This window comes from Anolis sagrei, chromosome 10 (genome assembly GCF_037176765.1).
Source record: "Anolis sagrei isolate rAnoSag1 chromosome 10, rAnoSag1.mat, whole genome shotgun sequence".
Lineage (NCBI taxonomy): Eukaryota > Metazoa > Chordata > Lepidosauria > Squamata > Dactyloidae > Anolis > Anolis sagrei.
The window spans coordinates 13560813-13582206 of NC_090030.1; the positions used below are offsets into that span (position 1 = coordinate 13560813).

Genomic DNA, 21394 nt, shown 5'->3' on the forward strand with positions numbered 1-21394 from the left:
CCCGACTTCTTCCTCTGAGAGCTGACTAGTTATAGATCCTGCCCATGTAGGGGGGGGGAGGGTTCCAGAGGAAGGGGGTGCCATCCAAGTCGTGTGGGGGAGGAGAATAGCGGGTCACCAATATCCCAGGGAGAAGCGCAACAGAGTTCTTGCGACCCTGGAGAAGGTAGGTAGTGGTAGGCTCCATGGCAGCCCCCTTGGCCTTAAGGTCCTGCTGATTAATGCCAGATCCGTTAATGGTAAGACCGCGGCCATCCAGGACTTGATCATGGATGAGAGAGCGGATCTGGCATGCATCACCGAGACCTGGTTGGACGAGCTGGGGGGAGTAAATCTCACTCAGTTGTGTCCACCTGGTTTCGGAGTGCATCAGCAGGCCAGACAAGGGGGGCGGGGAGGAGGGGTCGCAGTGGTCTTTCGGCAATCCATCGCCGTGATCAGATGCGCTGTGCCGCAGGCTTCGGGGTTCGAGTGTGTCCACTTGAAAGTGGGGAGCCGTGACAGTGTGGGGTTCCTGCTGGTGTACCGCCCACCCCGCAACCCAGTAGTTTCCCTGTCTGAGCTAGCGGAGGTGGTCTCTAATTCGGCCTTGGTCTCCCAGCGCCTGGTGGTGCTGGGAGACTTTAACATCCACGCCGAGACCACCCTTTCTGGTGCAGCTCAGGATTTTATGGCCACCATGACGACCATAGGGCTGTCACAAATAATATCTGGTCCCACTCATCAAGCTGGACATACTCTTGACCTTGTTTTTGTGGCGGACAACGAAATGATTAGAGTGGAAGATCAAAACATCCTTCCGGTGTCATGGTCTGATCATTATCTGATCAGCTTTAGACTTGCTGCGACTCTCAACCTCCGCAGGGGTGGAGGACAGATTAAACTGGTCCGCCCTAGGAGACTGATGGATCCGGATGGATTCCTGAGGAATCTTGGGGCTCTTCCTGCCTTGGAGCCTGGCGACTCCATCGACGCCTTGGTGTCTCTCTATAATGGGGAGATGTCCAAGGCGTTAGATGTGATCGCACCCGAACGCCCCATCTCGTTGCGTCGTGACAGGCCATCTCCCTGGTTCACTGGGGAGCTGACCATGATGAAGCATGCGAGAAGGGGGCTAGAGCGCAAATGGAGGAAATCTCGGGTCGTGTCTGATCGAGCACGGGCTAAAGCCTCTCTTAAGGCATACTCCGTGGCTATTGGGGTGGCCAGGAAATCATTCACGACCACCCGGATAGCGTCTGCAGCAAATAGATCATCGGAGCTGTTTCGGGTCGTGGGGGAACTCCTCCACCCACCTGCGGTGGAGGAGGTCACTGATGACCCAGCAGCTCGGTGTCGCGATTTCGCACACCACTTTGCAGGCAAAGTCGCCCAGATACGCCTTGAGCTCGACTCCAATTTCATCGCAGTGCCAGAAGAGGTGACGGAGACATCTGCTTGTCCAACCTTGTGGGATTCTTTTAGGCTTGTTCTTCCTGAAACCGTGGAGGAGATTCTTGGGGCTGTGAGAGCGACCACCTCACCCCTAGACCCATGCCCATCTTGGCTCATTAAATCAGCCAGGGAGGGGCTGGTTGATTGGTTTGTATTGATTATCAACGCATCGTTGGAGCAAGGGATTTTTCCATCTAACCTGAAACAGGCTGTGGTTCGTCCACTCCTCAAGAAGGTTTCCCTTGACTCCACGGTGCTGAGTAACTACAGGCCAATTTCCAACCTCCCTTTTTTGGGTAAGGTGCTGGAGCGGGTGGTCGCCTCCCAGCTCCAGAGCTTCCTAGATGATACCAACTACCTAGATCAGTCACAATCTGGTTTCAGGCCTGGTCATGGCACCGAGACGGCATTGGTCGCCTTGGTGGATGACCTCCGCAGAGAGCTGGACAGGGGGAGTGTGACTCTGTTGGTTCTCTTGGACATCTCAGCGGCTTTCGATACCATCGACCATGGTATCCTTCTGGGTCGTCTCTCTGGGATGGGCCTCGGGGGCGCGGTTCTATCGTGGCTCCGGTCCTTCCTAGAGGGTCGAACCCAGATGGTGAAGCTGGGAGATGCCTGCTCGGACCCCTGGCCTTTGACCTGTGGGGTCCCGCAAGGCTCTATTCTGTCGCCCATGCTTTTTAACATCTACATGAAACCGCTGGGAGAGGTCATCCGGAGTTTTGGAGTTGGGTGCCATCTCTATGCGGATGACGCACAACTCTACTACTCCTTTCCACCTAATGCCAAGGATGCCTCCCGGGTGCTGGACGAGTGCCTGGCCACTGTGTCGATCTGGATGAGGAAGAACAAGCTGAAAATCAATCCTGACAAGACAGAGGTCCTCCTGGTCGATCGTAAACCGGATCGGGGTATAGGGTGGCTACCTGTGCTGGACGGGGTTACACTCCCCCTGAAGCCACAGGTCCGCAGTTTGGGTGTCCTCCTGGACTCGTCGCTTACACTTGAGGCTCAGGTGTCGGCGGTATCCGGGAGGGCCTTTGCACAATTGAGACTTGTGCGCCAGCTGCGACCGTACCTCGAGAAGGCTGATCTGGCCGGGGTGGTCCATGCCTTGGTCACCTCTAGAATGGATTACTGCAATGCGCTCTACGTGGGGCTGCCCTTGAAGACGGCTCGGAAACTCCAACTGGTCCAGCGGGCAGCAGCCAGGATGCTAACTGGGGCTCATTACAGAGAGAGGTCAACCCTTCTGTTTAAGGAGCTCCACTGGCTGCCATTTATTTTCCGAGCCCAATTCAAGGTGCAGGTGCTTACCTACAAAGCCCTGAACGGTTTGGGACCACCCTACCTGCGTGACCGCATCTCCACCTACGAACCCACACGCTGGCTCCGGTCATCTGGGGAGACCCTGCTCGTGATCCCATCCACGTCGCAAGCGCGCCTGGTGGGGACACGAGACAGGGCCTTTTCTGTGGCAGCCCCCCGACTTTGGAATGCCCTTCCAAAAGATCTTCGCCAGGCCCCTACTTTAGCAGCTTTCAGAAAGAACCTAAAAACTTGGCTGTTCCGATGTGCCTTCTCAGATTAGGAATCCCCACCCAAGTCCTAGAAGCACTTTAGCACAATTAACATTACTGCACACCATACTATTTTATTCCCATGCTCCTCCTACCACTCTAGCACTTTTAACCCTGTACCCCATTGCGCTGGCCGGCCCAGTTTTAAAGTGTCATGATGTATTGTTATTGTCGTTATTGCTTGCTTAACTTATTGATTTGCTATGTTTTCTACTGTTGTGTTTGTTTTACTGTATTGTGTTTTGAGGCTTCGGCCTGTGTAAGCCGCATCGAGTCCTCCGGGAGATGCTAGCGGGGTACAAATAAAGTTAATAATAATAATAATAATAATAATAATAATAAAGCTAAGATGTGCTGTGGAAACGAAGCAATGACTTACTTTGGAAATATCAAGAGCTTTTTTGGATCTGCTCACGGGGTGCAGTGGATTGTTCTTCTACTGGCAGAACCATGCTATGTGCAGTTCAACTCTGTTTACACCCCCAAAACCCTCTTCTTAAGTGCTGGGGAAGCCTCTAGAGTAGGTTTCCAGCCATCCCAATGGGATGGAGGGAAGAGAGGAAGGAAAGAAAGGAAGTCCTGTGGTGCAGGCAGATGGCTATGAGTATAACATTGGCTTAAGGCCACCTCACTGGGAAGCTGGCAACACCTTTTCTCTAAAGAAACAGATAAGATATGAAAAAGAAATGTTCTTACGAGGCACAATACCCTTTCTCCTCCTCTTAGCAATTGCATTCTCGCTCTATGTGCTGAGAAGTATCAGACTGGTGTAGCCCTCATCCATGGAGTTGGCAAAGTTCTTCAGAAGTTAATGGACTTCCAGTGACCACTTGATTAGGCACTGGGGGAAATGGGATGCTGCATTAGAAAGATCCAGTATAGCTCTTCATGTGGTTCCATGTGCCAGAAATATTAAGCATCTAAATATACTACACTGTACCATACTGTAGTTATATGGCCTTAATGCATCCAATGGTTGCCTGGTTGTAAGCCGCCTTGAGTCACCTTCAAGTTCGAGAAAGGCGGGATAGAAATATCGTAAATAAATAAATAATAAATTAAGGGAATCCCATCCTGTTACCCAGTTACCTGGCCGCCTTCTGCCCCTAATTCTTGAAAATATTTATTCTTGAAAATACTTATTTATTCAGTAATTTCAAGCAAGGTCATACTTTTATTGAAAGAGACTCTTATTTGTACCCAAGGCAGCTGTCTAAGGACTTTCTCGCACGAGTCTAGCAAACCCACCTTGTAGCAAAGATGACATCACTGTCACACAACATTGTGTGCAACCTGCTACTGGTTTTCCTCTTCCCCATGATCCTCCAGTCTGTAAAACCCATTAATGTCTCCCAGTTCCACAACGTTCCCATCACTATCATACTGCAATGAGTCCCATCCATTTCTGTGCCATCAGGCAGGCAATAATTTGGTGTCAGGAAAGGTGATTCTTCCTCTCTCCCTTTTTGAAGATGTTATGCATATCTTTGCTTACCTTTTATTTTATGCCCATCTTGGCTTTCTTGAAATTGCGCAATTGCACAACAAACAAAATTAATTATACCAAAATAAAAGAACTACAATAATGTAGCAAAATGGGGTTATGACCATAGTGTGGAAGTAAGATTTCAAGACCACCAAATGGCAAATCTAAGCATTTGTGCTACTGAAGAGGGAAGTGATATAGAAGGTGCTTAATTGGTATGAATCCTCCATATTTGGGAACATTACTGTAGTGTAATAGCAGGTTTGTGTGATTTTTTATTTATTTTTTGGTCATGTCAGGAGTGACTTGAGAAACTGCAAGTCGCTTCTGGTGTGAGAGAATTGGCCGTCTGCAAGGACGTTGCCCAGGGAACGCCCAGATGTTTTGATGTTTTATCATCCTTGTGGGAGGCTTCTCTCATGTCCCCGCATGAGGAGCTGGAGCTGATAGAGGGAGCTCATCCGCGCTCTCCCCGGATTCGAACCTGAGACCTGTCGGTCTTCAGTCCTGCCGGCACAGGAGTTTGTGTGATAAAGTCCTGAGACTAATGAGTTTATATTAGAAATTGCAATTTTGGGTCAAGTGATATGATTGTGCCCCACTTTGTGCTGATCATGGAGTGCAATAAAGTGTTGTTGACAAGATTGTTATTGTCACCTTTGAGGAAGCGTCACATACAGAATCTCCCCCTGTTGAGATAAATACTCCTTCTTTGGAGGAAAGTAATGGATTAAGTTCTTGGCTGCAAGGATCTTCACTTTGGGACATACAAATCCATGGGATGTCTTTCAGATGTTTCCTTGGGGTTGTGCGAATTCTTCTCACATTGCATATAAAGCTGTGTTTTCCTGGAGTGTGTCATTCGATTAGCACTGGAGAGCAAAACTTAACTAGGACTTAGTGCAACCACACTCTTCATTTTTAGCCCTTTTCCCAGAGCAAGAAAATCTCATTGGCATGTTGCCTTAATAGTAGGATCAAAGGGAAGCTGGAATGGCTTTTTGAAATGTGAGCCAATAAGATGGATTTGGCCGCCTTTCATAAACTCAGAGTGAACAATGTCTTATAGTTAAGACACCAGCTACATTATATAGCGGCATTAGGTTCCAGTAACATTAAAATTTTCCTCTTATGCGTACATTTGGTCTTTGGCATCTCTTCGAAGAAAGGAATCTGAAAAGTAGCAGATTATGCATTCTCTTCTTCTTCTTTTTTTTAATGATAGGACTATTTCTATCAGCATGCCTTCATTTTGGACCAAAGCTATGCTCTTTGGAGAGATCACTATTGAATAAGGCTTCCAGATGAGGACTGTCCCAGGAAATGAGATTTTTTTGGACCCAAACCATAAATCCTAGGGCTTGAAATATCACAATAGCTGAGCCCTGCAGTGCTAAAACAGAAATGTTACAAAGAGTATCCAATAATAAGGTACTTAAGGACAAAACCTAAACATTAACCACGGTTTTTTGGAAAGGCATGATGTTTTAGAGCAGTGGTTCTCATCCTGTGAGCTCCCAGATGTTTTGGTCTTCAACTCCCAGAAAGCTTAAATGCTGGTAAACTGGCTGGGATTTTTGGGACTTGTATGCCAGAACACTTGGGGAACCACAGGTTGCCAACCACTGTTTTAGAGATTATAACCTTTTGGAAAACCACAATCTCCATAACCTTTTGGAGAAAATGACATTCACAACCATTTGAAAACCATAACCTTTTGTAAAAGTATGATCTTCCAGAGAAGAACCAAAAACTCGTAAAATCTTCTCTTCAGTGGTATATATCCACATGTACTTACACAAGGCAATTTGGTTTCCAATTGTTAGACTGACAACCTGGTTGTCTCTGAACTGTTAGGAACAGAGATAATGCCAATGTAGAAAATACAGCAGTTCTTCAGAAGTGTTCTTTTCAGTGCCTAGAAACATCTACTCTCCCATAAAATATCTTGTTTTTATATCAAGCTCTCAAAAGACAAAAATAAAGTAGACTTCACTAAAAGTAACATATCTGGTTTACTCACAACCTTCATGCATACAGGGTACATAACTTGTCAATGCAGTTACAGATATAATTTGAAATAGTTTCTCTGTGCAGGTAACACAGGGCATCTTTCTAAAGCATCTCTGTGTTCTGAAATGGAGTCTGAGCTTTGAGCAGTCCCAGATCTGATCATGTGGTCTGCAGCCCCTCCCACAACCTCAAGAAACATAGAGTTAAGGGAAAGCTGCATACCAAAACACAAATATACAATACATTAAGCAAACAGAATCATATACAAAACAAATTATTAGTGGAGGCTTGAAGAAGGTTGCTATTTCCAACATGGTTGTGCAATGTGTGCCATATCCAGGATGGATTTTGTGGATTTGGCCACAATCTTAGCAAAAGCAAACTGCAATAAAATTCTGTAGAAATTGGAGCAAGTAATTTGAATAGTAAATTTATTTGTAGCATGGAAAGGACATTAGACCTGCTTAAATCTGAAGGCCCCATCTGCAATACCATATAATCCAATTAAGACTGCATTATAATGGTCAACATAGACTCGTATAATGCAAACTGCACTGCACTGAACTGGATTATATGGATCTGCACTGCCATGTAATTCAATTCAATGCAGTTAATCTGCATTCTGAAACTGGGTTATGTTGCAGTGTAAGTAGGGGCCTAGGTATAGAGAGGACAGGAAATACAAATCCTAATTCTGAAGTAAAATTATTAAATTTGAGCTGATTTATTCTTTTTCCATTTCATATCCCATTTTGTTCTGGAAAATGGAAATCTCCAGAACCTTTTGGAGATTTTATGATCTTTGGGAAGTCATAACCTTTTTGAAATTGATGTGATTTTATTTATCGTGTCATCCACAACCAGACCATTGTATTACATTTCTAACAGAACAAAACAAACAAACAGATAAAAAAACACAAATTTTGCAAGCTTGGTAGTTGATTAAATGTCCTTTGACCAGTATCTGGCCACTTGGAGTGCCTCTGGTGTTGCCGCAAGAAGGTCCTCCATTGTGCATACGGTAGGGCTCAGGTTGCATTGCAGCAGGAGGTCTGTGGTTTGCTCTTCTCCACACTCGCATGTCGTGGATTCAACTTTGTAGCCCCATTTCTTAAGATTGGCTCTGCATCTCGTGGTGCCAGAGCGCAGTCTGTTCAGCACCTTCCAAGTCGCCCAGTCTTCTGTGTGCCCAGGGGGGAGTCTCTCATCTGGTATCACCCACGGATTGAAGTGCTGGGTCTGAGCCTGCCACTTTTGAACTCTCGCTTGCTGAGGTGTTCCAGCGAGTGTCTCTGTAGATATAAGAAAATTATTTCTTGATTTAAGTCGTTGACCCAAACAAGGGATGATCTGGAGATGTCACTTCCTTGGTCCTTTCACTATTGGCTGCTACTTCCCGGCGGATGTCAGGTGGTGCAATACCGGCTAAGCAGTGTAATTTCTCCAGTGGCAGACATCCTGTGATAATGCAGCATGTCTCATTAAGAGCCACATCCACTGTTTTAGTGTGGTGAGATGTGTTCCACACTGGGCATGCGTACTCAGCAGCAGAGTAGCATAGCGCAAGGGCAGATGTCTTCACTGTATCTGGTTGTGATCCCCAGGTTGTGCCAGTCAGCTTTCGTATGATATTGTTTCAAGCACCCACTTTTTTTACATATTGATGTGATAATCTCTTGGTAAAAAGCAGAGTCATAAGCTTTTGGGGAAATGGCATTAACCAGCATTCATGCAAGACAACTAGGTTTCTCAGCTGTTAAACTGATGTACCTATGTCTGTCTTTGAAGCGTTAGGGACAAAGACATGCCAGTGCAGAAAACATAGCAGAGTTTCAGAAGTGTTCTTTGAAGTTGCCCAAAAACATCTGCTCTCCCTTAAAATATATTTGCCTTTAAATCATGCTCTCACGAGACAAAACAAGCAGACTTCTTTAAAAGTAGTATAGTTGGTTTACTCACAAACTTCGTGTATTCAGAATACAGGTACTTTGCATATCAACCCAGTTACAAGTAGATTTGAAGTAGTTTCTCTGTTGTAGGTAACACATGGCATCTTTCTTAAAATCAATAGTCCTTAGTCCAAAGCAGCTCTCTGTTCTGAGAGTCTAATAGGGTCTTGGAACTATTCCGATACTCTATCTGTCTGGTCTGAAATTCCAATGAAGTCTCTAAACAGACTGTTGCTACATTGAAGTCTCTAAGCATACATCTCAACTGAAGTCTAAACTGTACTGTTCTAAAATGGAATCTGAGTCCTGAACAAGCCCAGTTCTGCAGCCCCTCCCACAGCAAAGAGTTATGTTCAAATTGCATACCAATGCACACATATACAATACAGTAATTAATCTGAATTATATACATAACAAATAGCTAGTGGAGGCTTGAGAAGGTTGCTATTTTCAACGTTTTGACACTACTTCCCCATCAACATATAATTTTTTTATAAAGAATGGGTGGTTTCAAGGGAGATAAATAAAGGTTTCTTAGCAGCAGCATCTTCCTTCTTCTTTGACTGTCCCCATCGTAACACCTTCCATCCTCCGTGGCAAATGTTAAGGGTTTGTTTTCACCTCTAAAGTGTTTTCTGTGTTGGACGCATGAGTTGAGGTGGAAGACCCCATGTGTTTTCCCATGCAGAAAAATCCTCTTAGACACTGTGGGATATTTGACTACAGGGAGAATACTGTGGAGAAACATTCATTTTCTCCCGCAGTGGGGAGAAAACTACAGTAATTATTCATCCTTGAATGCAAAGATGAAATAATCAAGGATGCACATGCCAGGGAGTTAAAAATATTCCCAAGCAAAGCAATAGCCTGATTAGAGTCCAACTGCTTTAAGACTATAGCATTAGAGAGGGTTTTATTTTATTTTTTTCAAAATCAAAAAGAGGCATAAGAGAAAAGGGAAATAAGGCAGAGGGCAGAATTGTTCTCTTGGGATGCAAAGTCCTGCTTTACTGGCTCTATAGAGAGAATTTGTTGTTCTTTTGAGAAAATAAATTTAAAATGTTGGGTTCTGCTGGCTATGGAAAGGCAAAGAGAGATGGAGAAGGAGGGAGAAAATGTAAACAACTGAAGCCTCCTGAGATGCAGGTTAGACAATGAAAGGAAACAACAAAGAGGTGAAAGGAGGAGGAGGAGAAAAGACTGATGTAATATTGCTTTGTGGAAGAACAGTTACGATCAATGGATACTTCTAATTTGGGAAATACTCATTATTTGTTTCCTGAAGTGCAACTGGAACAGTAGGTCAAGGGGATGTTATTTCAGATATGGAGGGAATGCATTCCCATAGAGCTACTGGAGAAAGGTGTGAGCTACAGATATCTACCCTGAGTCCCTTTGGGGAGATAGAGCAGAATATAAATAATGTTTTATATTATTATTATTATTATTATTATTATTATTAGTGACTTCATAAGCAAAAGAAAAAGGAAATCCCAAAACTTTGGAATTTATTTATTTCACATCAAAAGCATTGCATAAAATCGTTTATCTAAAAATCATAAAATAGTTTATCTAAAACTGATAAAATAAAGGGATCACAAGGTGCTAGATTGTTCTAAACCAAAAACGGGCAATAGCGACTGCATTGTCTGTAGCTTTAAACAGTTCTACCTCTGTGCATGAGGCAGGGCATTGTGGGCAAGCAGACAGATGCGAAGTTGTTTGTTCTGCTCCACAGTCACACAAGGTGGAGGATTCTTCTAGGCAGTGCCGTTTAGCCAGACTCATTTGATCTTCCAACTCCACTTCTGAGTCTGTTCAGGGACTTCCAAGATGCCCTTTCCTGGAGGAAGACCCTTCCATAGCATTGAGCTGATTGAAGTGATGTCAAACTGCATTCCATAGCACTGAGCTGATTAAAGTGGTGTCAAACTGCATTCATTTTGCGGTGTAGATGTACCCAAAGTGGTGTAACTATTTGGTGCGAATGAGATCATACACAGCCAATGTATGATGCGGGAAAGGAGTCTTGCAACCAATATGAAACAATGAGGAAGGATTCAAGCAGGATCAGAAGAAATTCAGCAAAACAGAGTGAGACCTAAATAAAACCTATACCTATTTTTAGCAATATTTGGTGACATCACTCCTTTTCTATTCTCGATTTATAACTGATTGCTACAAACCATAAAGTTCATAGTAATAAGGCAACAAGATAAATACAATATAATTGCTCTCATCATGCTCCAAAAGATTGTAATCAGTAGAGAAGGGGAAAAAAACCTGGCCTGTTTGAAGCACATAATGACATTCTGAATTAATAGCATCTCACTCAACTGGCAGAAGACTCAGTGAACGTGTGTCACAAATCAGTAAATAGCAAGCTCCATTTATCCCTTGTGAACATGGCAATCTTTATTCCTGGTGTGGGGAGGGGGTCTCTCCTTTCCTCCTCTTAAAGAACCCTAGGAAAAAACTGCAGACATGGGCTACTGGAGTAGCAACCAAATGGAAAGGATATCTTGATTGTATCCAGCCTTTCTTTCCCCCCAGCTTTGAGTTTATTTTTGGAGCAGAGAGATTGGTCAATGTCTAACGTTACAGAAAATAAGCCGAATGTCTGAAGCAAACAGGCCACAGAACTAGAGCCAGGCTATCGTTGCTTGAGAGAGAGTATGTGTTCATGCTGCCTGAATATTTCAGATGGGAGTTGACTCATGAACTGGAGGGTACTTTTTTGCGTGCCTTGATGATGATGGAGACTGACAAGGTCAGAAAGATGATCCCATGGAGCCGGTTTTACAGATCTGCCTCTCTCTTGATGTGGTTGTCTCTCCCAGTCGCCCTGGTTTTCTGAGGAATGCATTGGCGCATTGAGAGGGAAAGCCATACCCCCCAATGTTGCAGGGAGAATCCTGGCAAATCCTCTGCCATTCTACTTTTTCAGCTTCTTTCCAAATGCTTCTTTGTGTCTTTCCTCCTTTCATGGCCCTTCGGCACAGCCACAAAAATGTGACTCAAACTGGGATTTAAAATGCCGGTTCCGAGGCACATTTTGTCTAAACGGAGCTGCCCTATGCTACCTGGCCACGCAGTCCAACTATGTTGAACTGGTTCAGCAGGGCTGGGCATGGGCAGTGTCTTTTGGGTGTCCCTGCACATCGTCACCCCAAATATGGGAATACCCGCTCACTGTTGCAGCAGAGTCTATAGTTCCTAGGTCTGCGTCACTCAAGATGCAACAGAACAGGAAGCTTTCTCCCCTCTTTCAAAGCTCCATCACATCCTGAGTGATGCAGTTCCAAGAACTACACACCCTGACTGAAACTAAGGAGGCATTTCCATTGTTTTGGGGGGGGGGGGGTGAAACGGGGTACAGGGAGGCTTGAGAAGCATTGCCGTCCCACCTCCCTGAGCTGCCTGAGTATAGGGTGGCTATGGAGAAACCATAGTCTCCACTACCAGAGCACCAGCAAAGGTCCAGGACTTCTTGGAAGAACTGGATCTTTCCTGATATTTCTTTTATCCTGGGGTCAAGATGGATTAAAAAGCTTAAAAGGTAAAGCTAAAGGTTTCCCCTTGACATTAAATCTAGTCAAGTCCGATTCTATGGATTGGTGCTCATCTCCATTTCTAAGCTGAAGAGCTGGCGTTGTTCGTAGACACCTCCAAGGTCACATGGCTAGCATGACTGCATGGAGTGCCGTTACCTTCCTGTAGAAGCAGTACCTATTGATCTACTCACATTTGCATGTTTTGTACTGCTGGGTTGGCAGAAGCTGGGCCTAACAGCTGGATCTGAATAATAATAATAATAATAATAATAATAATCTATATAAATAAAAATGTAATGTTCATTTGTGGGATTAACTTAACCCAAAAACCGCTGGACGAATTGACACCAAATTTGGACACAATGCACCTATCAGGCCAACGAGTGACCATCACTCATAAAAACAATCATCACTCATAGAAACACTGAAAAACACATTGGAAGATACTTAAACAGCCAAAAAATAAAAAATACAATGCATGCGCAAAACAACGTATACACAATCACACATGCAAATACACATATATACACAAATATATACACACACAAAACACATATACACAATCTGGGCCACAGCAATGCAGGGCAGGGGGCAGCTAACAATAACAACAACAACAACAACAACTTATTTATTTGTAGCCCGCCTCCATCGCCCAAAAAGGGACTCGGGGTGGCTAACAAGGCACTGCCAATGCAGTATAAACATCAACAGTACATGAGTATAAAACAACATACAATTTATAAACAACCACTATTAACAAATAAAATAAAATAAAATAAAACACACAATTTAGAAACACTTTCTATCAATGTTTAAAACTAGCTGCCATCAATACACAACTAATGTGCCAAAGTGTCAACCTAACAGAGGCCCATTTCAACAACAATAACAACTTTATTTGTAGCCCGCCTCCATCTCCCAAAAAGGGACTCGGGGTGGCTAACAAGGCACTGCCAGTGCAGTACAAACATCAACAATACATGAGTATAAAACAATATCACATAAAATTTAAAAACAACCACTATTAACACATAAAATAAAATACACAATTCAAAAACACTTTCTATCAATGCTTAAAACTAGCTGTCATCAATACACAACTAAAGTGCCGAAGTGCCAACCGAATATCGGCCAATTTCAGTCTACTCGAGGCCAAAGGCCTGTTTAAAAATCCATGTTTTAGGCTAGAATGGAAGGATTCAAGGGTAGAGGCTCACTCTGTCCCATGGATTTGAACTGCCAACTTTCCGGTCAGCAAGTTCTGCAGCTTAGCAGTTTACCCCCTGCGCAACTGTGGCCCCTAAAAGGCTTATCCCGGGTTGAAATGCATTACCCTGAGTGCGTCGTTTGGATACTCCAGGCTAATGTGAGTGCTACACTGCACTTTGTGGCAGTGTAAATGAGGTCTCACTTTCCCTTGTTGACCTCACCTTGCTTCATTTTCTGCAAACTGAGCTAAAAGTACCAAAAATAGTTTGTACTCAGTGATGTCAGGACATAGGAGAGAGCAAAAGTGGGTGAAATTATGCCCTTACCTGTAGAACCAGGCAATAGTTCTTGCTCATTAATAACTATGGCCATCTTAAGCACGCTCCGATGTTGCTTGACTATACAAGACTCAGTTTTCTACTATGAAAGGTCAACGGGTATGCAAACTTAATGCACTAGCAGTGCAAAATTGGACAGTTCGTACCCTCCACTCACTGGCCCCTGCTCCTTATGTGCCAGTGAAGAAAATGCACTTTCTGATGGAAAATAATCTCTTTTTAGTGTGTTATAAAAATTTAATTTATCTTGGGTTTTCTTTTCCTCCAGGTGATCTCAGGCCAGTCTCTATGCCAACAGAGTACAGCTGGATAGGAGATTCCAAAGAGCCAAATATGTATAAAAGGGGGAGCCGAGGTGAGTAGTTTTACTTCTACGTAAAGGCAAAGGTTTCCCCTTGACATTAAGTCTAGTCATGTCTGATTCTTGGGGATGGTGCTCATCTCCATTTTTAATCTAAAGAGCCAGCATTGTTCATAGACGCCTCCAAGTTCATGTGGCCAGCATGATAGCATGGAGTGCCATTACCTTTCCACCGGAACGATACCTATTGGTCTATTCACCTGTTTTCGAACTGCTAGGTTGGCAGAAACTAGGGCTAACAGCAGAAGCTCACTCTGCTCCCCAAATTCGAACCACCAAGCTTTGGTCAGCAAGTTCAGCAGCTCAGCAGTTTAATCCATGGTGCCACTGGGAACTCTCCAGTTTGATTTCTCAAAACACTTCTCAGTTCCTCTCAATGTTATGGGAGTTGTAGTTCTTCAGGATCTTTACCCTTCTCTGCCTTCACAAACAACAACTCTTATTTTATTTTTTCGTGTCAGGAGTGACTTGAGAAACTGCAAGTCGCTTCTGGTGTGAGAGAATTGGATGTCTCCAAGGATGATGCCCAGGGGATGCCCAGATGTGTTACCATCCTGTGGGAGGCTTCTCTCATGTCCCCACAAGAGAAGCTGATGCTGACAGATGGGAGCTCACTCTGTTCTTCAGATTTGAACTGCCAAATTATTAGTCCTTCACTCTGTGCTTTTTTTCATGCCAGGAATGACTTGAGAAACTGCAAGTCATTTCTGGTGTGAGAGAATTGACAGTCTGTAAGGATGTTGTTCAGGGACGCCCCGATGTTTTGATGTTTTACCATCCTTGTGGGAGGCTTCTCTCATGTCCCTGCATGAGGAGCTGAAGCTGACAGAGGGAGCTCATCTGCGCTCTCCCCATATTTGAACCTCGGACCTGTCGGTCTTCAGTCCTGCCAGCACAAGGATTTAACCCAATGCGCCATTTGGGGCTCCAACAACTCCATGGCAGTTAAAGTGGTGTCAAACTGCATTAATTCTACAGCATAGATGTACTCTAAGTTAGCACTTAACTAAGTAGTTCTGGTGCATGATGCTGGTCTATTGGTGCATCACATTTGGGGAAAGCATGTTGAGAAGGATACTTAACATTTCACATCTTAAAAAACATTCAGTGGTGAGTAGAAAGTGAAAAGGCAAAGGAAAAGTGCATCTGTATTCCCTGGGAGCACAAAATATGTGGATATTGTAGTTATGCTATACTATTTACAGCAATTTTAAGTAGGACTGGTGTGCCAAAGAAGAGCAATTCTGAGAAGCGGCCTCATTTCTCGCCAAGTGGCCTCTTTGCTTCAATGGGCTGTGAAGAGCCAGTTCAGTAGCTACACTTCATTTCTCATGTATCTTAGCAGAACTTTCAGATCGAAAAAAAAGGACACCCATTTGAACAAATCATTGTGGCTTGTGGGTTTGTATTGATCTTGAAAATTACATGTTACAGCATCCAGAAAAATAGTTGTTTCAAGCTTCTCTGTTGTATGCTGTGATACATACACACACCAGCTGTGTTCAAAGCCTCCTCCTCCTCTTTCTTTTGGCCCCATCTACACTGACCATTTAATGCCATTTCAAACCAATATCAACGAAAGTGATTTTGATGGGAGTTGATGTAGCCTAAGAACCTCCTCTTGGCCTGAATCTTTCCTCTCAAATTTTTCAGAAACATAGAATCATAGAAACATAGAGTTGGAAGAGACCTCATGGGCCATCCAGTCCAACCCCCTGCCAAGAAGCAGGAAAATTGCATTCAAAGCATCCCTGACAGATGGCCATCCAGCCTCTGTTTAAAAGCTTCCAAAGAAGGAGCCTCCACCGCACTCCAGGGCAGAGAGTTCCACTGCTGAACGGTTTTCACAGTCAGGAAGTTCTTCCTCATGTTCAGATGGAATCTCCTTTCTTGTACTCTAGTTACCAGCAGAATTGACCACCTTCTCTTCCTGTAGCTGATGCTGGTAAAGTAGGTTCAAGAGGAAGTTAGTTACAATCATAGTAGTACTCAAAATCAAAGTTAAGTAGCAATTGTTACTATGAAACTGTTACAACTGGTAACTTTTGTACCCATGATTGCAACTTCATTACAGTTAAACATACTAAGTAGCTTATACAGGATTCCAGACAATATTATTTTAAGGTTGCTGTGAGTTTTGTGGGCTTAATAGCCATGTTGCAAAAGCACTTTCTCCTGATGTTTCACCCACATCTATGGCAGGCATTCTCAGAGGTTGAGGGGTCTGTTGGAAACTAGACTAATGGGGTTTATATATCTGTGGAATGATGTCCAGAGTGGGAGAAAGAACTCTTGTTTGCTTGAGGCAATTATGAATGTTGCAAATGGCCACCTTGATTAGCATTTAATGGCCTTGTAGCTTCAAAGCCTGGCTGATTGCTGCCTGGGGAGTCCTTTGTTGAGAAGTGTTAGCTGGCTCCGATTGATTCTTCTCTGGAATTCTCCTGTTTTTTGAGTGTTGCTTTTTATTTACTGTCCTGATTTTATAGTTTTAAAATACTGGTAGACAGATTTTGTGAGGTTTATATATATTCCAGAGATATATAAACCTCACTTGCCTCGTTTCCAACAGACGTCTGAGGGTGCTTACCATAGACGTGGGCAAAACTGTTCCTCTGTATCACAACATAGAATGTTGAATTGATACCAAGCTACAAATCATAATAGAACTGGATAAAAACTAAAGTGTGTTGTCTACTAGGAAACAAAAATATAGTTGTCCCTCTGTATCCACAGAGTCAACAACCCTTTGAAGGTAACACTAAGGCTGGTGTGACCTTCAATTAAAATGAGGTTGGCACCCTTGCCCTAGCCATTGTGGGAAATGTCATGATGGCTGTGAGGTTGCCATAGATGTGGGTGAAATGTCAGGAGAGAATGCTTCCGGAACATGGCCATACAGCCCAGAAAAACTCACAGCAATCCAGTGTTTCTTGCCATGAAAGCCTTCGACACCACAAATTTTTTTTGTGGTTTGTTGTTGTAATTATCTTAGCATCACAGCCTACCAATTGGAGTTCCCAGTGGCGCAGTTCATTAAACCCTTGTGCCAGCAAGACTAGTCGACTGACAGGTCAGCGGTTCAAATCCAGGGAGCAGGGTAAGCTCCTATCTGTCGAGCTCTACCTCACCATGTGGGAACATGGGAGATGCCTCCCACAGGATCATAAAACATCAATCATCTGGGCATCCCCTGGGCAACATCCTTGCAGATGGCCAATTCTCTAACACCAGAAGCGACTTGCAGTTTCTCAAGTTGTTTCTAACACAAAAAAAGCCTACCAGATATTACTAGCTGGGATTTTGAACCATCAGTGTTTCCGATATTGTTGAAGAATTTTGGAATCAGATAATGTGGCACATTCTGAGTTTTTATTCCATGTCAGGAATGACTTGAGAAGCTGTAAGTTGCTTCTGGTGTGAGAAAATTGGCCATCTGTAAGGATGTTGCTCAGGGGATGCCTGGATGTATTGATGGTTTACCATCCTTGTGGGAGGCTTCTTTCATGTCCCTACACAGGAGCTGGAGCTGACAGAGGGAGCTCATCCATGCTCTCCCCAGACTTGAACCTCCGACCTGTTGGTCTTCAGTCGTGCTGAAACAAGGGTTTAACCCGTTGCGTCATTAGGGGCTCCTGTTAGTCAGATGTTATGTCCCTATCTTTGCTATTGCTTTAAAAGAAAGTATGAGTGAGAGATGTGACAGTCCTAGGAGACAAAAAGCAAAGAGACACTGAGATATCAAGACCTCATCATCCTGATTTATACCCCGCCTTTGTCCCAAAATTGGTAATCTTGCTCTTTCGCTCCTACAGCCTCACATTCACCTCTTCTTCCCCCAGACTCTGAGAATTCACTCCTTCGGTACCTGAGCGATGACAAGATTTTGGTCATCCAGGAGGAGCCATTGACTCAGAAGGACAACAAGCGGGATACGGGGCGGCGGTCGAGGAAAAAGGGGAAGAACAGCGGGAGTCCCAACTATCCCATTAGCCCTTCGGTGCTGACCTCAACTGTGAACGTTCGTCTTGAACCTGGACAGCAGGAGGCCCTCAATTTCTCCTTACCTGAGAACAACACTGTTCCTCTGTATCACGTAAGCGCCTTTCATTCATTTGATGCACTCTTTTGTTTTGAGCCACTGATATTGGATTGATCACAGCACATAATACTGAATTGATAACAAGCTATTTATTTATTTAGTATTTATATTCCACTCTTTTCACCCCAAAGGGGACTCGAGGGGAATCACAGAACACATATATGGCAAATATCCAATGCCGATTATACAATGACAAAGTGTACATAGAAAGAGGTCTATAAAGGATTTCCCATCTTGGAGGCATCTTGGAGGTTGTGCTTGGTTCTGGCCATGGGGGGTGCTGTTGCTCCTTCTTCCCTGCCAATGAGCTTTGTTTGTAAACTTCCTCTTTTGATCAAATTGCTGGCTGTTGCACTCCAGGACAGGAATAACCTTCTGACTTTAAAACACCACATGTTGAATAGGGAAAACAATCCTTTTATTGAAGATAAGTAAAAAAAGCAAAGTGGAAAAACACTTTAAAGGAATAGGTAAATCCAATTAGGTAAAAAGATAAGCAGGAACAAATTAGTTCAAGGTAGAGTTCAGCAATGTCCAAAAGCAAAATCCACAAGTTTCTAACAAAATCCAAAGAACCAGGAAACGTTGATCCAAGGCAGGAGCAAGTAATCACAAGAGACAAAACTCAAACCAGGAAACAAGAAATCTTTAAGCATGAATCTTCCAAGCAAGGCTTCTATGAGACGAGGACAAGAACTTAGCAGGTTTCTAAACGATGCTTCATCTGACTATTTTTTCCATGCTTGGAATTTATAAGCCTTTCCAAGCACTCAGAAACTGGTTTCACTTTCCCTGAGCGACCCTTATCTTTTTCTGTTAAAGCCTGGCAGAACGCCGAAGGCCTTGCTCGGCCTGTCTGTTTTGACTAATTTCCGCCTGCCTATCTATATGCTCATTAATTTCTGCAGGTACCGAGTTGTTTTCAAGCCCCAAATCCTGGGAACTCTCTGGGAGCAATTCAGGGAGTAAACCATCATCCCTATACCCTGTAGGAACATTCTCATGGGGAACTACACTTTGAACAGATGTCTCACTGTCATTCTCTGCATCAATATCACTGACCAAACCATTGCCATCTTGAACCTCATTTACATCATTCCCCACATCCAAGGCACCCTGATCCTGAAACACAGTCACAGGCTGAACACCAACACTGGCATTTCCTTATGGGTGCCTTAATACCTCCCTGCTTTTAAAGCAGTACCTATTTATCTACTCATATTAGTTTCCGCAATATGCTTCTGTAATATGGGCAGAAGCTGGGCTGAAAGACCAGGTGCTCACCCTAACCCAGTCTTTGAACTGTCAACCTTCCGATTGAGAAGATTGATTGCAGCTGGTGGTTAGCCTGCTGTGCTAAAGCCCGGCCCACAAATGATGTGATATTATGTATGGTTTATCTTTCTGGTCTGTATCCACCATAGGCACTGTCCAAAATGCAAATACAGTACAACCCTATTATCCATGGGACATGCTAAACACAATTTCATTTACCCATATCTTTAAAAATGTGTGTTTTTAGGTATTTTCTGGGTCCTTTGGTACTATTCTATGGTATGCTTGCACTGTTCCGCTCCATTATATACATCCAGCTGTTATTGTTTTAAATCCCAGACCAAATGCACTCTACACCTGAAGATGAAATGCTTTTGTATTGTTTCTCAAATAGGACACTGAGCCTTACCAAGGTATTTACATGGTAGACTGGCTGTCTCTAACAGAGGCTGACATTTCCTTCATCCTTGATCACACTGTGACAATCTTTCAGGGTCAGAAAAGACTCAGGGAGGGAAATAGATTTTTTACAAATGCAATACCGGAAGAGAGCACCACCGCCCCAGTCGATCCATCACAGCACTGAGGCAATCATGTCATCGAAAGAACGTCAGGGAAATCATAATGCCGGTTCGAACCTCATCATTGCAATTTACAAGTTTGATTTAACTGCTCCAAAGGTGTCACCAATCTTCAACGCCTCTGCATCAGATTTATAGAACACAGATCTGCTTGGCGGAAGGGTCGATGCCGTCTGGTGGGCTTTGTGATAATGAGCCATTACGCATTTGGCAACACGGCTATGGGAAGTGCACAAAAACATGCCTGTAACTTAATGCCAAGCTTGAGCATTGGGCTAGATCATAGTGCACTGCAATGTAAATGGGGTGACAGCACATTTTCTATAGAGTTCTTTGATAAAATTATTAATCCTTCGTTCTGTGATTTTTTTTTCATGTCAGGAGCAACTTAAGAAACTGCAAGTTGCTTCTGGTGTGAGAATTGGCCATCTGCAAGGACATTGCCCAGGGGACGCCCGGATATTTGATGTCTTACCATCCTTGTGGGAGGCTTTTCTCATGTCCCCACATGGAGAGCTGGAGATGACAGAGGGAGCTCAACCTGCTTTTCTTGAATTCGAAACCCCTAACCTGTTGGTATGCAGTCCTGTTGACATAAGGGTTTAACCTATTTAGCATAGGACTCCTTTCTGTGCTAAACAGGTACATCAAAGCCTCATCTCAAATATGGCTCAAGGTAGATGTCATGATGCCAGGGCTCTGCCAATATTTAGGCAGAGATTAACCAAACTCCCAGTTTGTGTTAAACAATTTAATTAAATCAGCACTTACTTTCTGTACTTTCTGGCTGTTTTTAATAGTACAAAACATAAAGATAGCACTCAGCCAGAGAATATAAAAGAAAACTGGCAGCAAACACTTTTTTTTTTGGTCGTGTCAGGAGCAACTTGAGAAACTGCAAGTCGCTTCTGGTGTGAGAGAATTGGCCGTCTGCAAGGCCATTGCCCAGGGGATGCCTGGGCACAAGGATGGTTTTTTTACCATCCTTGTGGGAGGCTTCTCTCGTGTCCCCGCATGAGGAGCTGGAGCTGATAGAGGGAGCTCATCTGCCTCTCCCCGGATTCGAACCTGCGACCTGTCGGTCTTCAGTCCTGCCGGCACAGGGGTTTAACCCAATGCGCCACCGGGGGCTTTTTGCAGCAAACACTGATGCAGGTTCAAGATAACACCATAGTCAAAAGGTCCAGTCCAGTGGTCAAATGCCGAGCATAGTCCAGGGATCAAGAGTCTATACCATAGTCAAAAGCCAGTCCAAAGATTCAGGGTTCCAGGGTTCCAAGGGTTCAAGAGACAGGTCAGGATACCGAAAATCCACAAACGTGGGGGAAAACCAGCAGCATCTACCACCAAAATATGACAAATATTCTTCTCCCAAAGATCGGTCCCAAGGCTAGCTCATTATATCTAGAAATACCCAGCTGCAGCCTATCCCTTGCATAACTCCACCCTTAATTGCTTTCACCCATAAACTCTTACTTACAGATTACTTAACCCTTTAGAACTAAGACT

The 21394-nt window shown here is 43.9% G+C and overlaps 1 protein-coding gene across 2 annotated transcripts in view; it reads left to right on the forward strand.

Moving 5' to 3' along the window:
* The window catches only part of LOC132762992 (connector enhancer of kinase suppressor of ras 2-like), a 433687-nt gene that overhangs the window by 280128 nt on the left and 132165 nt on the right, over positions 1-21394 (forward strand). For both annotated transcript variants that reach the window (XM_060756293.2, XM_060756292.2), the window contains exons 12-13: positions 13835-13921; positions 17770-18023. In XM_060756293.2, the coding sequence (XP_060612276.2) occupies positions 13835-13921; positions 17770-18023 (341 nt within the window). The remainder of the gene's footprint in view (positions 1-13834; positions 13922-17769; positions 18024-21394) is intronic.